Source organism: Zootoca vivipara, chromosome 4 (assembly GCF_963506605.1).
Source record: "Zootoca vivipara chromosome 4, rZooViv1.1, whole genome shotgun sequence".
Classification (NCBI taxonomy): domain Eukaryota; kingdom Metazoa; phylum Chordata; class Lepidosauria; order Squamata; family Lacertidae; genus Zootoca; species Zootoca vivipara.
In genome coordinates this window covers 37,218,447-37,233,259 of record NC_083279.1, presented here as the reverse complement: position 1 = coordinate 37,233,259, position 14,813 = coordinate 37,218,447, and the positions used below count along the sequence as shown (strand labels likewise).

At 41.8% G+C, this 14,813-nt stretch overlaps 1 protein-coding gene across 2 annotated transcripts in view; it reads right to left on the bottom strand.

Moving 5' to 3' along the window:
* Positions 1-7,286: 7,286 nt before the first annotated feature.
* GLRA2 (glycine receptor alpha 2) overlaps positions 7,287-14,813 on the bottom strand; it is a 109,371-nt gene continuing 101,844 nt past the window's right edge. For both annotated transcript variants that reach the window (XM_060273500.1, XM_060273501.1), the window contains exon 9: positions 7,287-8,052. In XM_060273500.1, the coding sequence (XP_060129483.1) occupies positions 7,765-8,052 (288 nt within the window). In that variant the 3' untranslated portion in view covers positions 7,287-7,764. The remainder of the gene's footprint in view (positions 8,053-14,813) is intronic.

Genomic DNA, 14,813 nt, shown 5'->3' with positions numbered 1-14,813 from the left:
GGCTCAGTAAAGGCTCAACATAGTCTAAACTCCGCAAGAGCTTTGTGGAAGTAAATCAGGATGAAGGCTCAATAAAAAAAAAGTTGTTTGGGAGGAGCCCATAGACTGGACATGACATCCTCTCTTTTTTTCTTCCCCTTGAGACACCTTCATCTTTGGTAATCAGATTCTCTCACTCATATTACATTAGCCAAAAGTTTCTCCCATTTGATCAAATGCTAGGAAGTTCCAGTAATGCTTGCCATTGCCATGTAAAGGTCAATGTGCTTAACAGTCTTTACCGGAATGGTTTTTTTTTTAAGGCATCCATTATTCTAAAATGTTTTATCTCAGTTGGGAGGAGGGTGAGAAAAAGGATGTGGATTTCTTTCCTGACTATTCTGTTTCATTTCCTGCTTGAGCTTTTGGTTTATTTGCATTTTATTTGCTTTGGCTATCGCTGTACAGTAGCTTGCTTGACCTTGCGTATCAAAGCCGGAGGTGGGATGGGGTAAAGGAGAAACATGCTGCCCTCTCATGTGCTAGAGGGGATTCAATTCCCTTTGCATTTAAAGGCAAACTTAGAAAATTGCATTTTCTGAAACAATATGTGAACCAAAACACAACTATCGTTCAAAATTCACACAAAATTCACACAAAATTCACACAATGCAAAATTCTCCAGCCAAGTAGTGTGTACATTTTTTTTTTTTTTTTGCAGATATTAGGGTAACGTGTGGAAATAAATGAACATATTAGTGAAAATAACATACAAAATGCATCTTATTAGGGACAATTCCTTGCAAAAATGTATATATTTTGGGTGTGGGCCCTGGCCTGAGAGGGTGGGGCCCTGATGGACTCCAGATACAAAGGCTAAGGTTGCTGAAGAGGCCAGAGACAATTTTGGCTCTCTTTTAGTGAAGATGCAGGTCATCAAGCCTGAGCTTCCACACCTACCACCCACTATGAACCACCATTGGCAGAATTGACAGCAATAGCAGCATATATGTTCTATGTTTAAGATAATATAAAAAATGAGTTTATTAGAGAAACCCACACTAAAATCTGATAAATTTCCATAAGGAATATCTATCAATCACAAATTGCTGCAGAAATGAGGAAAACCGATTTTAACATGGGTGAAAATGAGAAGCTGAGGGAACCAAAAATCGACATATTTGTTCATCCTTATTTGGAGCATCACATAAAAAGGGGGGGGTAGAAGAGTCTAATCAATGAATAAGGTTCAGATAGATTCATGAGTGGGAATCCTGGGAAGTGTTGTTTGCTAAAGGTGCTGAGAGTTGTTAAGGTAAAGGTAAAGGGACCCCTGACCATTAGGTCCAGTCGTGACCGACTCTGGGGTTGTGGCGCTCATCTCGCTTTACTGGCCGAGGGAGCTGGTGTACAGCTTTCCAGGACATGTGGCCAGCATGACAAAGCCGCTTCTGGTGAACCAGAGCAGCACACAGAAATGCAATTTACCTTCCCGCTGTAGTGGTACCTATTTATCTACTTGCACTTTGACGTGTTTTCAAACTGCTAGGTTGGCAGAAGCAGGGACCGAGCAACGGAAGCTCACCCCGTCGCGGGGATTCGAACCGCCGACCTTCTGATTGGCAAGCCCTAGGCTCTGTGGTTTAACCCACAGCGCCACCCATGTCCCTGCTGAGAGTTGTTAGGAGACCCTTATTCCCCTCACACAATTCCCATAATTCCCTGGGAAGAGGGATTGACTGTTAATGCACCTTGAGAATTGTAACTAATAACACAAAGACTTCCCCCAATAGATGTCAACATTCCACAAATTAAAACTATCAAAATATTATGCCTTATTGTCTTATCTTGTATTTTCTATAAAGTGTATAGGCATTTTGCCTCTCAGCTTTGGGAGCCTGTTATCACTTACCATGATTGAATGTTTTCCTGAAGTATTTTTGTGTGTGTCTTGAACCGCAAGTTTCATTGGTTCACTTGGGCAGCTGTAGTCCTGTTTATCCCAAATATCCAGTGTTTTTCTCATTACTGAAATTCTGTCTTTATCATCTGTGTGGCACAATCAGTCCTGCCTTCCCTCTCCATTGTTTGCCAGATGACACCCCTATAAACCAAATGCTGCTTCTCGGGGTCATTTTTCCTGCTCATATACAGTGGTGCCTCGCTTAACAAACGCCCCGTAAGACAAAATTTTCGCTTAAAGAAAGGATTTTTCTAGCGGAGGTTGCCTCGCTAGACAAATTCGTTTTACGAAAAATTCGTCTAGCGAATCGCGGTTTCCCATAGGAATGCATTGAAATTCAATTAATGCGTTCCTATGGGCAATTTTAAAAAAAAATTCAATGCATTCCTATGGGATTCGCTAGACAAATTTTTCGTTATAAGAATAGACCCGTGGAACGAATTAAATTCGTCTAGTGAGGCACCACTGTAGTGCGTATAACTGCATCACTTGAAAAAAAGTCCTTATTGTTCCTCTGTGCTCATTCCCTCTCCACCTTTTCCCCCCTAAAGGAAAAGAACCTGGTAGACTCAAGACTGTCCAGCGCTGTCCCTATAGATACACATTGTAATTACCACATGCAGACTGATTCCAGTGGCCTTCACATAATGGATTACCTGTTGCAAGACCATCGCTCTGTATTTGTCTCTTCCAGCTGAAAGGCCTTTAACACAACACCATCCATTATTATTGATACATGCAGCGGCTTCTATACAATCCCTGCCCGACTTTATAAATGATGGGGGAGTGGAGCTCCAGCTCTGCTGAACGGCTGCCATCAAACATACAGCCAAGCAGCCCTGTCAAAAGCACTGTCAGCATAAAGGAGCAAGGCTACAGATGGATTGCTAAACAGCTCAGCTTGGTTGCATTAAGGGAAAGGTGTTGGGGGTGTGTGATCTGCCTCAAGGCTTGCCTTCACAAACTTGACCTGCTTTCGTGATGAAGGGTAGGGACAATCTCATTGAAACTGAATCATGTTGCAAAAGCTAACAGCTGTGGCAGGGATCTTGTGCCTCTTGTGCGCAGGAGGCAAATAGGCTTAAAGAAACCACCTCGCCTTTCCACAGCATTTTGGTCTAAGTGAATGAAATCACATGCCACGAATCAAGTCCATGAATACCATTTCCAAATTTCAAAGGAGAAATGACTTTTAAAATAACCCCCGTTGTCAGTGTTTACATCGCAACATTTTATTTTTTGGAATAATGCGATAAACACATTTAAGTCCTGTCCAAAGCAAGAGGTCATCGGCATGCAATGCCATGTGTCGTGACTAATCTTTAGATTCCCACAAGTGTCTAGCAGAGGCACTGTAGTTACAGAAGCAAGCTTGTGTTCTCAGGATCACTGAATACTGCTTGATTTTTGCTTGATTTTGTTGAAACTGTATTTTGTCTAAAAAAGGAAATAAGTATTTATTTAGTAAGAATGTCAACAAGTCAGGCAGAATTTTTGGAGAGAGGAAATTGGATTATTCAGCTCTATCCTTTTCCTATCAGATTTAATAAATTAAGGAGATACCGTTGAGACGGATCATGAAATCTCATTCCTCTTTGATTCTATCTCTGTATTCCTTAGAATATGTCACCACAGCATTATCATAGATGCTTCAATATCTGCTTCAATTTGTTTGCTGTTTTCTGGTACATAATAGGTTGAGTCTTCACTCCGGAGGCTTTCTCTGAGAGACCTTGATAGCTGCTGATAGCAGGACATTCACTTTGCTGTTCACATTTGTTGGAGCACTACAGTGTTCTGTGAGAGTATGCTGCTGCTGATTGAGTAGCCATTGGCTTGTGAGGTTGTTTTTCCCCCTCCTTCCTTCTTAAGGTCAATTCTGTCAGGTGTACTTGTATTGTTTTGTTGCCTCCAAGGAGCTGACTTTCCCTTAACATTTCCCTTTTCAGCTGATAACAAGACTCTGGGCAAATGTAAAGCATAGCTGGCATTTTCCAGAGTGAACAACTCCTGCCCTGTTGAATTTCTGCCTATTCTGAATCCCCAAACAGCAGGAGTTATGCCAGAGAAAGGAAGGGCAAGGGCTGCAGCCCAGTGACAGAGCACTTGCTCCTGAAACAAAAATTGTTTGAGAGAAAACAAAGGCTCGGCATCTGTTGTCAGACTCCATCTCCCATCAGCCCAAGCAAGCACGGCAAATGATCAGGAATGGTAGGTTTTATCGTCCAACAACATCGTTTGCTACTTTTGGGATCATAGGCACCTTGTCCTGAATTCTTCCAGTATATTCTGCCTCCTGGGTCAATGTTTTCCACCTGTTTCCCATTAGTGGACCTTGGGATTATAGTAAAAAGAAGAAGAAGATATAAATAAAGTAGATTGCACAAGCCTAGCATCTGCCAACCCTTGAAGCATTTCTGCCATTGCTATTCACTTGCACAATCCCTTCTTGGCCAAACAATAAACAACAGGGCGAAGAAGAAGCAGGACTCGGATGCGCTCAGTGATGGGATCTTTTCTGTGAGGTGGCACCTTGGCAGGTGCTCAGCCATTTTGACCTCTGGTGCCAGTTCCAGGCATTCTCTATACCTTTCTGTTTTTCTGGGTTTATTCGATGGGAGGGGAAAAAGATGGCAGACTATCAACACCCTCCCTTTTGACCTCCGTATTTTACTGGTCTGTTTTTATGATTTTCTACTGTTTTTATCTCGTGTTTATATTTTATTCTTGTTTTATCTTTTATCTGTTTAACTTAGTTTAGTTTTAAGCTCTAAATTTTAGTCATAAGTTTTAAGGGAGTTGTTTTAATCCTTTCTGACCTTCACTTGGGAGAGCGCCTGGGCCCAGCGGTATTTGAAGAAGAAAACTCCCTAAACCAGGGGTCCCCCCCAAACTAAGGCCTGGGGGCCGGATGTGGCCCAATCGCCTTCTAAATCCGGCCCGCAGACGGTCCAGGAATCAGCATGTTTTTACTTGAGTAGAATGTGTCCTTTTATTAAAATGCATCTCTGGGTTATTTGTGGCACATAGGAATTTGTTCATTTTTTCCCCTTCAAAATATAGTCCGGCCCCCCTCAAGGTCTGAGGGACAGTGGACCGGCCCCCTGCTGGAAAAGTTTGCTGACCCCTGCCCTAAACTCCCAAAGCTGTGACTGCTTTATCGTTATCTTCCCTGCATGTACTCCTTTCTCTACTGCTCTACTTTCTCAGCTAATGAACTGAAGTGAGATTCTTACCAACTTGATTGTAAGTAAACAAACAAACAATGGTGACGACCCGGAGTGGCTTCTGTGTTTCTCTTTGGAGACAGACATCACCCAGCTACAAAAGAATGGTTAACATCGTTCTGTTGAAATGATTTGATAAATAGATGCATTAACTAAAAACTAACTATTAATTGACCAAGCGGGTGGAAAAAGAATGCTTAAGATTAATGAAGGAATTTCATTTGAAATGAAAGCGTTGTTGTGATTTGGCTGATAATTAATTTCATTTCTTGTAACAGATGGCAATGGTAGCTTATAAGAGAAGAGCACTGAAACAAGATGTTAATATTGAACAAAAAGCACAAGTAGTACTAAAGAGAATCATTGCTGATCCTCGCTTTGTAATAAAAGGAAATTTCAGGAAATAAAAGATTTTAAACAGCTATCATTCTAATTCTTTGTGAACCTTCTCTGGCAATTTCATCAGTATAAAACGCATGTACACACACTTACCTGGGATTCCCAGAGACTTGGGTAGCTTCTATACACCCTCCTTATTGAGCATTTATTCTGACATGTTTGCAGAAAGTTTATGTGGAGGTAATAGGATGCAGAAAGTTTGTGTTGGGGTAATAGGATGTCTGCTGCTTTTTGAGCATTTGTTCTCATTTGTTTGCAGGGAAATTACATGATGTTCCGTCAAGCAAATGTTACAACACAATTTCCATGGCATATTCCTGTCACCTTCCTTACAGCAAAGAGTTGGATTTTTTTTTAAAAAAATCAGTTTGTTGCAAGAGCAGCAAATCCACTTTAATTCTGCAACCTTAATTTGTTGGTATGTGATTTAATCATCCCTCAAAATAGCAACAGCCTAGAAGTGGCATTACTCCCTCTGCCCCTAGGTAGCTTTCAGATGATCACTAAATTGCAGGAGCAATTCAGTCACATACTTGGAAATGTAGATTTGCCTAATTTAAATGGCTTTAATAAACTTTGGCAGTATTGTGGAACAAATGTAATTCAAAAAGCAAACAAAAATACTTTTTTCAGCAAGGAAAGTGATGGTAAAATGCCCTAGAAAGTGTGAACAACTGATTTGCAGGGAACTATATAACTTCTCTGCAAACAAATAAGGATGAATGCGCAGTAAACAGCGGACAGCATATAGCGTCTTCATAAACTGTGCAATCAAGTCATAATTACTTCTCAATAAAATAGGTCATCTTGAAACAACCATAATAGTTCAGTTTGTGGGTTGGTTTTTTTTCTTGCAACAAGAACTAGCAGCAATGAAAGGAAAATACCTCCCCCCAAATCAACAATACATTTTTAATTTTTTGCAGTAAACCCTTTTGCAGAAAATGGGAAATTGTAATGCTTTTAAAAAAAATAAAAATCTTTCAGGTTTCACCCCTGCCACCCATGTAAGCAAAAATACCTCATTTTTTTGTTTGGTTTTTTATTACTTTTTATTTCTACTTTAGAACACATAGCAAGGATTTGGACCACATAGCTCTGGCACCAAAAGGTTAACAGGTTATGAAAATCACAGTACAGTTTTTAAAATTCTTCAGATAAGTCAATGATATTTAAAATGATAGCCACTTTTTTCTTTCTTTCTTTTTTCTTTTCTTTTTTATAGTAAATATATAAATTAGAGGTCTGTAAACAAGTCATGTTTACCTACAGAGCTATCAACTCGCAGCTACAATGAGAGCAGAAATAGAAAGTCAATGCTAAACTTAGCTAGGTCAGGAAACAAGTTCTTAATCAACAGTGCAATACAGGGAAATACGATAGGTCAAATTACAGTTTTGGCACCTTATGCTGAATGTCATCAATAATAAAAAATATAGTAATAACCAGGCAAAAATGAAATGAAACGAAATAAGTGCACTGTCTTAGAACCAAGATAAAACCAGCCATTTCTCAGGTTGTTTCTACAAGTGGACACTATTAAATTAACCACACCCTACACAAGTTGGACCTCAAAAACTACAGTTCTAGGAAAGCAAGAATATTAAAATGCACACCCACAAGGATATTAAAGTATAAATCGTCCCCTTTGGACCCCCCCCCCCAAATGCCCTGTTAGTAGAAATAATTTACAATCCACAAAGGGACTTCTGGGCAAATCATTAACTACAGACATTAATGGAATGTAGCTTAGACTTGTTTCATATAGAAAGGCAGCATTACCCTGAAAAAAGTTTGGTCCTCTTTAAACTCATTGCAGTGCAGCCATTACAGACAGTCCCATGGTAGATGCTTTAAAGTATTTCTTAAATACAGCCTAGAGACAGGGGGGGGGGGGTTGGAGAGAGGGGAAATGGCCCCATTTAGGTTTGCTTGATCTTGGCAAGAGTCTGGAAGAACCATGTAGCAAGAGGAGGAAATCAGGGCAAATCCTCGTTTGGTGATCCCACAGCATCTCATTTTGTGCAATTGTTATCAAAACTTTCCTTTCTGTTTTTTTCCTTCTTCTTCTAACCCCGCCCTTTCTTTAGTACCACAGAAAACAAAACCCTCCGTCAATGACAGGAAAGACATTTCACTCTTTATTTACAAGAGAGTCACTTTGGCTAGAAGGTCCCAGCTCAGACACAAACGTTTCTAATCTTTGTGTATATCCTCGTGGCGTATAATTTTGTACGTAATCCAGTAAAATATATTGAAGATGAGAAAGGCCAGCGGGAACGCCGCTCGGGATATGGTGTCGATCCTTTTGGCACGGTCCACAAACCTCTTTTTGATGGAATCGGAATCCTTTGGCGGTGGGGGCGGTGGCGGTGGCGGGTTGGGAGGTGTGGCTTTGATGGCAGTGCCATCTTTCACCTGGAGGCAGTGACCCATCCCATAGCCGCCAAAGTTAAACCGGCTGTCACGAGCAGCATCTTCTTCCTGGAGGGTGAGCAACGGAAAGGAAAGGCGGTTAATTGTCTATGCAAATCTCATTTAAGTTTTCGCCCTTAGCTGTTGAGCAAAAGCTCTGTTTATAATGTTGCTTTCCAAATGGGGAGCGCCACAATATTTCCGACAAGGGAACACTTGGATATCCTCTAATTCTATTGATTTCCCCAATGGAGTGGTGGACAGATGTCATGACCAGACCATAGGACCATAGGAAACGGCCTTGCCTCATTTAGTTCAGTACTGGCAGTGAACATACCCTTCAGCAAGTTCGGGCCCAAAACTGTGATGCATGACTTCTGGGCTGTGTTCCCAGGCAAGTCATGTGACTCGTGTGAAAGTACGAAGCCCCAAAACACATGTGTTTGGCCCTGTGCTCTTACATGTTTTTGAGTGCCATGCTTTTGTGTGAGAGTATAGGGCCCCCAAACAGGATGTCCCAATTTAATCAGGGCAGTTGAGAGGTATCCATGAAAAGCATTGGGAGACCTTAGGCCAATCACTATCTGCCAGCCCAACCTACCTCACATGGTTGCTGTGAAAATGAGATAACTCCCCTGTGTGGGATGATGGATTAGTAGCAGTTTTAGTATTATGCAAAACAACACTGGCCTCCTCAAAACAATCCTAAGAACTGTTATTCTGTAAAGGGTGCTGAGAAACTTGCTTTGAGAGGTTTCTATCTCTTTCCCAGCAACAACCCCTTTGCAATGTCCTGTACAGACAAAATATGAAGTCGGTTTTCATCTCTGTTGCAGACCTGATCTGACATTTAGACATCCCAACAAAACTCTTTCACACATGTAATTTGCTTAATATGAAGCCTGACTAAACGTTGCTTGGATAGCTTGGGTGGTATTCAACTAAGTTTTACACAGTGTGGACTCGCTGAAATTAATGAGCACAACTAAGTTAGAGCCTGTCATTTCAGTGGGTCTACTCTGAGTAATACCATCCCTTTAGTACAGGCATCCCCAAACTGCGGCCCTCCAGATGTTTTGGCCTACAACTCCCATGATCCCTAGCTAAGAGAACCAGTGGTCAGGGATTATGGGAATTGTAATCCAAAACATCTGGAGGGCCGGAGTTTGGGGATGCCTGCTTTAGTAGTTCCACATAAGTCTTCTGCATGCTTCTGTGTAAGTCTCCTATGAGTCTAAGTCAGGCTTCCTCAACCTCGGCCCTCCAGATGTTTTGAGACTACAATTCCCATCATCCCTGACCACTGGTCCTGCTAGCTAGGGATCATGGGAGTTGTAAGCCAAAAACATCTGGAGGGCCGAGGTTGAGGAAGCCTGGTCTAAGTGCTCAGCACCCCAAAGAAAATAAAATTATAAATTGGATGGAAACATGCCCTGGTAAATTTGCAATGAACTGAGTTCCTTTTAAAACCTTTAATAGCATAAGCATAGAGCGAAGCTTCATTCCCAGGACGCTTTTCCTGTTCCTTAGTGCTGCACGCAGAAGAAATGCAAATCCAGGTCAGAAGGTTAATTAAAGGAGAACAGGTTCTCAGCAGCCACTGTTTTGTGTTTAAAATCTATTTGGAAACTCTCAAATTTGCTAATAGCTTATTATAGGAGACGTTCATCTGGCTTGTCCAGATTTCTCCCAAAATAATGAGCTTCTACTTTACACATGCCAGCCTGGAGTTCCTGATGAAGGAGGCGACAGCAATAGAGAGAGACTTCCTTATGTGTGTGTCTCTGCCTCACACACCCTCGCAGCACCTCCTCGCACTGCCTTGGGGAAACTACCAGCTAATTCCTGTTGCTTGCCCTTTGCTTAGCACTGCGAGCACTGGAAAGTGACTTTAATCTGACAGTTAGGGATAAATAACTTGCCTTATTTATTTTTTTACTGGTGGGAGCTCAGATGGTCACTGCTAAACAATGGTAGTCATGTATAATAATGGCACATGGTACACAATAGTGGTAGTCATGGTTCAATAATGTCTGGGTTACGGTCCTGTCCAAATGTCTTACACAACACAGGCAAAGTGAATAAAGATCAGCTAGGAAGTGCGGTTTTAATTTTTTTCCCTTTATTAATTAGGACTCAAAATTCTCAGGCCCTCCCAACACCCATGCTTCCCTTTGTTAGGGGCTATACAGACCCATAATGATCATGCAAAGCTAGGAACGACTCTTTTATTATAATTCGATCATTTGCTGCGATCTAGTCTGACTCTGTATCAGGGATTTTTGTCTGTAGGTGGATTCTGCAGGTTGCTATATTTTATTTTTTGGAAATAAAAAAAAATATTTATTTAAAAGAGAAGAAACCTTCAAAACCCTTCCAGGGTCATAGGGTTGTTATGCAATACAGTTTGCCAGGAGAAGAAACCGCTGCTTCACCAATTTAATAGCTGTTGTACCCATTATACAGAATGAGGTACAAGACTGACATGCACGGATGGGTACATCTGTGACTTATGCTTTTTATCCATTTCTAATTTTTCCAATCTTCAGTTCTGCACATTTCCACATACGTTTGTGAAATTTTAAAACAATCCTCATGAAAATTCACCAGCAACTTGGTGCAAATTTCTCCTGATACATATTTGAATGCAGTTTTGCCTAATAATTTTCTGTAACATAATGCAATTGACATTTTTAGGCATACTGGATCCTAGCGCTCGCATTTTTGTACATGCTACTTGGCTAGTGAACTGCATTGCAAAATTCAGGTAATTTGAAGGATATTTCAGAAAACATGAATTAGGTAGGTTTGCCTTTAAACAGAAACCAAATTGATTTTCTCCTCCATACCTACTGACATGGGAGCATTCTAGACTATACCATCTCAGTAGAGGGGTTATTCTTTTTGAATCCTTGTTCACATTTAAAAAAGAAAAAAGAAATCACTGTGGGTCTATGCTAAACCTTTCCAAATAAAAATACTGACCGCAATGTGGCAAAGCAGTTACATCAGGGAGAGAAGTTTAGCATGTTTTCCCCCTCCCCCAACCAATAGCATTCAAAAACATGATACCCACCCACACTCACCTGCAGTCTGAAGTGGTACAGCCCAGAATTCTACCACATCACTCTACCCACCACCTCATTCTGAATATGCAGATTGGCTCTTTAGCATAGATATGCCCTGAGGAGATGCTAAAAGAGGAGTGTGGGAGGAAAGTTCTGAGCTATAAAAATGGCTTGTCAAGCAGATGAGGGATTTGTTGGGAGGAGACTCAGAAGCCACATCGTTCAGGGAGGGCTTGCTATGCAGCCTTTCAGATCATGACCTATGAGTGACTGTGTCAGCTCCCTTTCCTCTACCAATCCCTGCTTTCTTTTTTATTTTATTTTTAATTATATGCATGTAGGGGGTAAAGAGATGTCAAGAGATGCTTCTTTCCCTCGCAGGGAGTCAGAAATTTGTGAACAGGCAACTCAGATATTTTCTTTGAGCAGCACGTGCACAAGCAATTGTATGTGCATTAAAAACATATTATTTTGCTGGGGTACACAGATTTAAAGACAATATAATGGGAGTGGATGGGGAAACCCAGCCAGATGGGCGGGGTATTATGATTATAATTACAATTATTATTTAGAGCAAATATTAATTTTGTGGCTAGTCCACTGTCCTTCAAGAACACAAGATAAAAAAAATAGGTCCTTGGGAGAAAGCCATTTCTTGCCTCCCTGCTGGCACTTGGCTAGGAAGTCCCTGCAAGCCTCCAAAATGGTATGTCTTGTCCTAATTATCCAAAATATGATGGGGAGGGGAAATAATGAATCCTTGCCCAGTAAGAATAGTGCAAACAAGTGCCAACAATCCCCCCCGCAATCCCATCTGCCTTTTACTTGCCTGCCCTAAATATTAAACTCTATGCCAGTTTTAAACGAGCAGCTGTGGTAACACATGTTCAAGAGATAAGTGAGACTTGCTTTAGCTTTGAGACTTATCTCCAGCAAACTCCTAACATGTGTTTTCCTCCCAATTACCAACGCATCTTGCAGGAAGAAGGCTCATCAATGCAATTGATCGCTGCTGCCTCAAGTCTGCAGATCCCCTCCCGCTAATTTAAATGAGGGTATTTCAAGCACTTTGGAAGATAGTGCCGTGTGGGTGTCCTTCCTATTGCTAAATTGATATCTGCGTCTGGGAAATGCAGGCTTCAAGTAGGCAAAGATATACTGAAATAAATGTACGGAAAACACTTCAACGGTTATGTACAGACAGAGCACTGTTTCAGTTCAACTCATTTCAGTAGCTTTTATCGGTTTTGATGCTTTATCTTCACACGGCCCTTATAAAATTGGAAAGCAATTGGCTCTCAGACTCATCACATACACAAGCAACACACATAACCTGTCTGTTTTCATTGGAAGACTTTGAAACTGTTCCAAAAGGTGTGAGTTAAAAGCCTGTGAGACACAGGACATGATGAAGTGGCTAAATTTAACATGAATTGCTCATCAACCTGCCTCATCAATTTAAACATGAAGCTCTCCTTAGCAGCCAGATATCCATCTCAGAGCTGTCCAGGCATGCCTGTTCATTCATGCCAAAGACAGGCAGAGGGGCTTCCATATTTCTGCCTGCAAATAAACTCTGCAGCTATATCAGAGTGGATCAGCTAATCCACTGAGAGAGAGGAGAAGCAGAAGGGGTCGGGGGAGATTTTGGAGCAGATTATAAAAAAGTGAAGAGGTTTTTCTTTTAAGGGAAGAAAAAAAATTGCACAATTAAACGAGCAACAGCCAAGGAAAAATTCATCTAGGCATTTACCACGGACCATATACTGAGTCCCTGGTCCACTACCTTAACATTAGGAAGCAACCAGCTTAAAGTGGAGGCCACTAGATGCCTCCTTGTCAGTCGACAGTGATTGGACGAATATTGGCTCACCACAAGAGATTTCAAAGTTGCTACATTAAAAACATAGACCTGGAAGTAATGCCAAGGTATGAAGTCAATCACAAAAGAGCACTTCACAAGACCAGTGGTGTAGCATGGGGTGTGTGTGTGTGCAACATTGTTAGGGGGAACAAAATTTCAACACCCAGTGCTGCCTCAATTCAGCTGCATGCTTCCGTCGCTGGGCTCTGTTGAAAACGGCTTCTCCATGCAAACTAGGAAAAGACCTCTCCAAACAACGGAATGGCTCTTCTCATCTCTGCGGTTGCAATGTCCTGGGTGATGCAGTTAGATAGTTGAAAGAGCATGTATACTCTATCTGTTTTTCCCCTTCCCTCCCACCCCTCCATGTGGCCCCGGGCACTGGCAGCCCACACTACACCACTGCACAAGGCTGAAAGGTAAGCATACAAGCGAACCAGCTTGAATCAGCTGAGGAGTGTGTGTGTGTGTGTGTGTGTGTGTGTGTATGCAAGCTGCCTTGAATCACATCAGGCAAAAAGGATGAATAATAATAATAATAATAATAATAATAATAATAATAATAATAGAGTGTAGGATGACCACATCCATCACTGGCATGTGACACCCCCCCCCTGAGGGTTGACCAGCAGACATTGGGCAAAAAAGCTCTGCCATCTCTGGTTGTAGAGACTAAACTTTGGAAGCAACTAAAGTGACGGTCCTCATGTGGTCTCATCATCTGCTAACTCCGCCAGGATAACACATGAGAGAAACAGCAAATACCATATGGGAAGAAAATATGAATGCCAACTATCACAAAGGAGCAAAAAAACAAAAAACAAAAAAGCCCCAAGAAAATGAAGCAAGCAAATGTTTTGTGTGTTGTGTGCATCAAGACTAAACAGCAAGAGCCACAAGAGGGGTGGTGGAGATCAAAGGACAAACACAAAAGAGAAGCAGCACGGAGAAGAATTGCCAGCATCAGCCAACAATAAAATAAGAGCTTTGAGTAGCAGAGTAACACAAAGTGGCATTTCATCTAGCTATAGAAAAACCACCACAACCCTCTTCTTTCTATCAGCTTGCACATCTTTTGTTTGCAACAAGTAACCTAGGCATCGTTTTCTGGGTCAGTAAAGATGGTGTGACAAATTGAAGCACTTTTAAAATGTTTATTTCTGCCCGGCTGGCAAAGAGTTAACCCACCTCCAGCCTGACTGGCATAGAACTCTGATGGGGGCGGGACTGTGCCCGGTTTGAAAGGAGGGAGTGTCGGTTTGGTCAGTTAGGAGGGAGAGGGAGGAGGATGTGGTGTGGTGTTTTGTGGTGGCTTGTATGAAGACAGTGAAGAGGCTAGGAAAACTTTAGTTAAATGTTTGACCGAGTTTATTTTGTACAACTGGAACAAAGCTAATTAATAAATGACACTTTAAAGAAACACTTATGTTTTTAACACAATAAAACTTCATCTCTGTTTTTGCCAAAAAGGTCCGTCTTTATTTTTCCAGTGAGGTACCAGGACTCACAACCGTGGTGGCTCAAGAGAGGGCAAAACTCACCTCAGGCAGGGAGGTGGCAGTTTGTGTCCTGAAGTTACACGGAGGAGGCTTAGAAGGGTAACCTGAGGTGCCAAGGAGTTGCCAGAGTGCATAGGGCAAACTTCTACAGTGGGGAATCCAACTGAGGGAGACCCTTTACTGGAGGCAAGAGGTTATTCCGTGGGACAGCCTAGAGTTCCTTAAGGTACCAGGTCACGCAGGCTGGAAGGCTCTCCTTACTTAGAAACCCATTAGTAAAAGGGGTTTATTTTTGAGGCGGCAGGACCAGAGGGTGGGTGTTTTCCCCTCTGGATTCCTGTGTCGCAGTGATAGTAAGGTAGAGTGGGACACGGGTCGTCACAGATGGCTTACCTCAAA